General features: G+C 46.6%; 1 protein-coding gene across 1 annotated transcript; it reads left to right on the plus strand.

Annotated features, from left to right (window-relative positions):
• The first annotated feature begins 829 nt into the window (after positions 1–829).
• LOC119498221 (tripartite motif-containing protein 16-like) lies at positions 830–2,696 on the plus strand. Its single transcript, XM_037786869.1, has one exon. It carries the CDS (start codon positions 864–866, stop codon positions 2,532–2,534), a length of 1,671 nt encoding a protein of 556 aa, XP_037642797.1. The 5' UTR covers positions 830–863; the 3' UTR covers positions 2,535–2,696.

Consider the following 2,696-nt stretch of genomic DNA (forward strand, 5'->3'; position numbering starts at 1 on the left):
AATTTTGTTAAAACGAAAAATTATGCAGTAAAACAATGGCTTATGAGATTTCTTAAAAACAATCCCTGCAGCCTCAGGAGTGTGTGTAATGTGTCACTAGTCTGTCTGTAAACGGCTGCCCGTACAGCAGTCCGTTGCCCACACCGGGTTTCTGTCCCGGGTGAGGAAGACTTTATGAGAAATGTGGAGCCATCACCAAAGCCTGAGGAGCCAAGAAATATTTTACAACTGAAAGCTGAAATGTTTTCAAATGTGGAGCAGGTTTGAACCGAGGCTCCGTTTGTAAATGAGGAAACATACTGTGCGTTCCAATACTCATACTACCATACTACTTAGTATGCCAGAAAAAAAGATTTCTCATGTCCCAATACATAGTATGTCAAAATGCAGTATGCCAAAACTACCAGGATGTCCTACTACATCTGGTCACATTTTACAGAATGAAAGCCAGCATGCTTTTCTGGCTGTTCTGACCCACAATCCTCTGCACAGCAGATATATGAGCAAGAGGGTCAAAGTTCAAAGCAAAGTAGTATGTCCCGATACTGCATGTAACAGTACGTACTTTGTAAGGGCAGCTGCATGGACTAAAAGTAAAAAGGAAAAGTATGTGATTTGGGACGTAGTCAGTCGTGCTGCTCCTCGTCCTGGAATGAATCACAGCTTGATAACTCCTCCCTCCTCTTCCTGCTCTCACACACAGACAGCTCCACTGTCCATTTACTTCCTTGTTCCCTCCCCTTCAGATCTACAGTTTGAAGGAGGGTGTAACCAACATAACACATGATGATTACGTCAGAGCTCAAACTAGTGTCAGTTCTCAGGAAGTGAAACTCAGACAGTCGTTGCTACTAAGAGGTGAAATGGCGCAGAAAGGAGTTCAGCTGGACCAGGAAACAATCTCTTGTTCGATCTGTCTGGATCTACTGAAGGATCCGGTCACTACTTCCTGTGGACACAGCTACTGCATGAACTGTATTAAAAGCTTCTGGGATGGAGAGGATGAGAAGAAGATCTACAGCTGCCCTCAGTGTAGGCAGACCTTCACACCGAGGCCTGTCCTGCTGAAAAGCACCATGTTAGCAGATTTAGTGGAGGAACGGAAGAAAACTGGACTCCAAGCTGCTCCTGCTGATCGCTGCTATGCTGGACCTGAAGATGTGGCCTGTGATGTCTGCACTGGGAGGAAACTGAAAGCCTTCAAGTCCTGTCTGGTGTGTCTGGCCTCTTACTGTGAGAAACACCTCCAGCCTCATTATGACTCAGCTCCGTTCAAGAAACACAAGCTGGTGGAGCCCTCCAAGAAGCTCCAGGAGAACATCTGCTCTCGTCATGATGAGGTGATGAAGATGTTCTGTCGTACTGATCAGCAGTGTATCTGTTATCTCTGCTCTGTGGATGAACATAAAGGCCACGACACCGTCTCAGCTGCAGCAGAAAGGACCGAGAGGCAGAGAGAGCTGGAGGTGAGTCGACTCAACATCCTGCAGTGGATCCAGGACAGAGAGAAAGATGTGAAGCTGCTCCAACAGGAGGTGGAGGCTGTCAATCGCTCTGCTGATAAAGCAGTGGAGGACAGTGAGAAGATCTTCACCGAGCTGATCCGTCTCATGGAGAAAAGAAGCTGTGATGTGAAGCAGCAGGTCAGATCCCAGCAGAAAAGTGAAGTGAGTCGAGTCAAAGAGCTTCAGGAGAAGCTGGAGCAGGAGATCACTGAGCTGAAGAGGAGAGACGCTGAGCTGAAGCTGCTGTCACACACACAGGATCACAATCAGTTTCTACTCAACTACCCCTCACTGTCACCACTCAGTGAATCTACACACTCATCCAGCATCAATATCCGTCCTCTGAGCTACTTTGAGGACGTGACGGCGGCTGTGTCAGAAGTCAGAGATAAACTACAGGACGTTCTGAGAGAGAAATGGACAAACGTCTCACAGACAGTGACTGAAGTGGATGTTTTACTGTCACAACCAGAGCCCAAGACCAGAGCTGGATTCTTAAAGTATTCACGAGAAATCACACTGGATCCAAACACAGCACACACACAGCTGTTATTATCTGAGGGGAACAGAAAAGCAACATACGTGAAACAACAACAGTCTTATCCTAGTCATCCAGACAGATTCACTGGATGGTGGCAGGTCCTGAGTAGAGAGAGTCTGACTGGACGTTGTTACTGGGAGGTGGAGTGGAGAGGGAAAGGAGTTCATGTAGCAGTCACATACAAGAGTATCAGGAGAACAGGGGGGGGGAATGAATGTGCGTTTGGATACAATGACAAATCTTGGGTGTTATATTGTTACCAAAACAGTTATACATTTAGGTACAACAAAGTCCAAACCCCCGTCTCAGGTCCTCTGTCCTCCAGAGTAGGAGTGTATCTGGATCACAGTGCAGGTATTCTGTCCTTCTACAGCGTCTCTGAAACCATGACTCTCCTCCACAGAGTCCAGATCACATTCACTGAGCCTCTCTATGCTGGACTTGGGCTTTATTGTGATACCACTGCTGAGTTGTGTAAACTGAAATAGACAGAAGTGTTCACGTTTTCTGGGGATTGTGTCAGCGGTTCATTGAATCATTACATCGTGCTGTTGTTTATGTTTGTTTAAGTTACGCTACGTTGTGCTTCGTATTGTGTTACCGTGCATTCACACCAAGCAAGAAGCAAATTAGCAAGCCACACGTCGCTA

This window comes from Sebastes umbrosus, chromosome 12 (assembly GCF_015220745.1).
Source record: "Sebastes umbrosus isolate fSebUmb1 chromosome 12, fSebUmb1.pri, whole genome shotgun sequence".
NCBI lineage: Eukaryota > Metazoa > Chordata > Actinopteri > Perciformes > Sebastidae > Sebastes > Sebastes umbrosus.

Excerpts from the sequence above, each read along its gene's own strand:
- LOC119498221 (XM_037786869.1), top strand. The coding sequence starts at position 864 with ATGGCGCAGAAAGGAGTTCAGCTGGACCAGGAAACAATCTCTTGTTCG.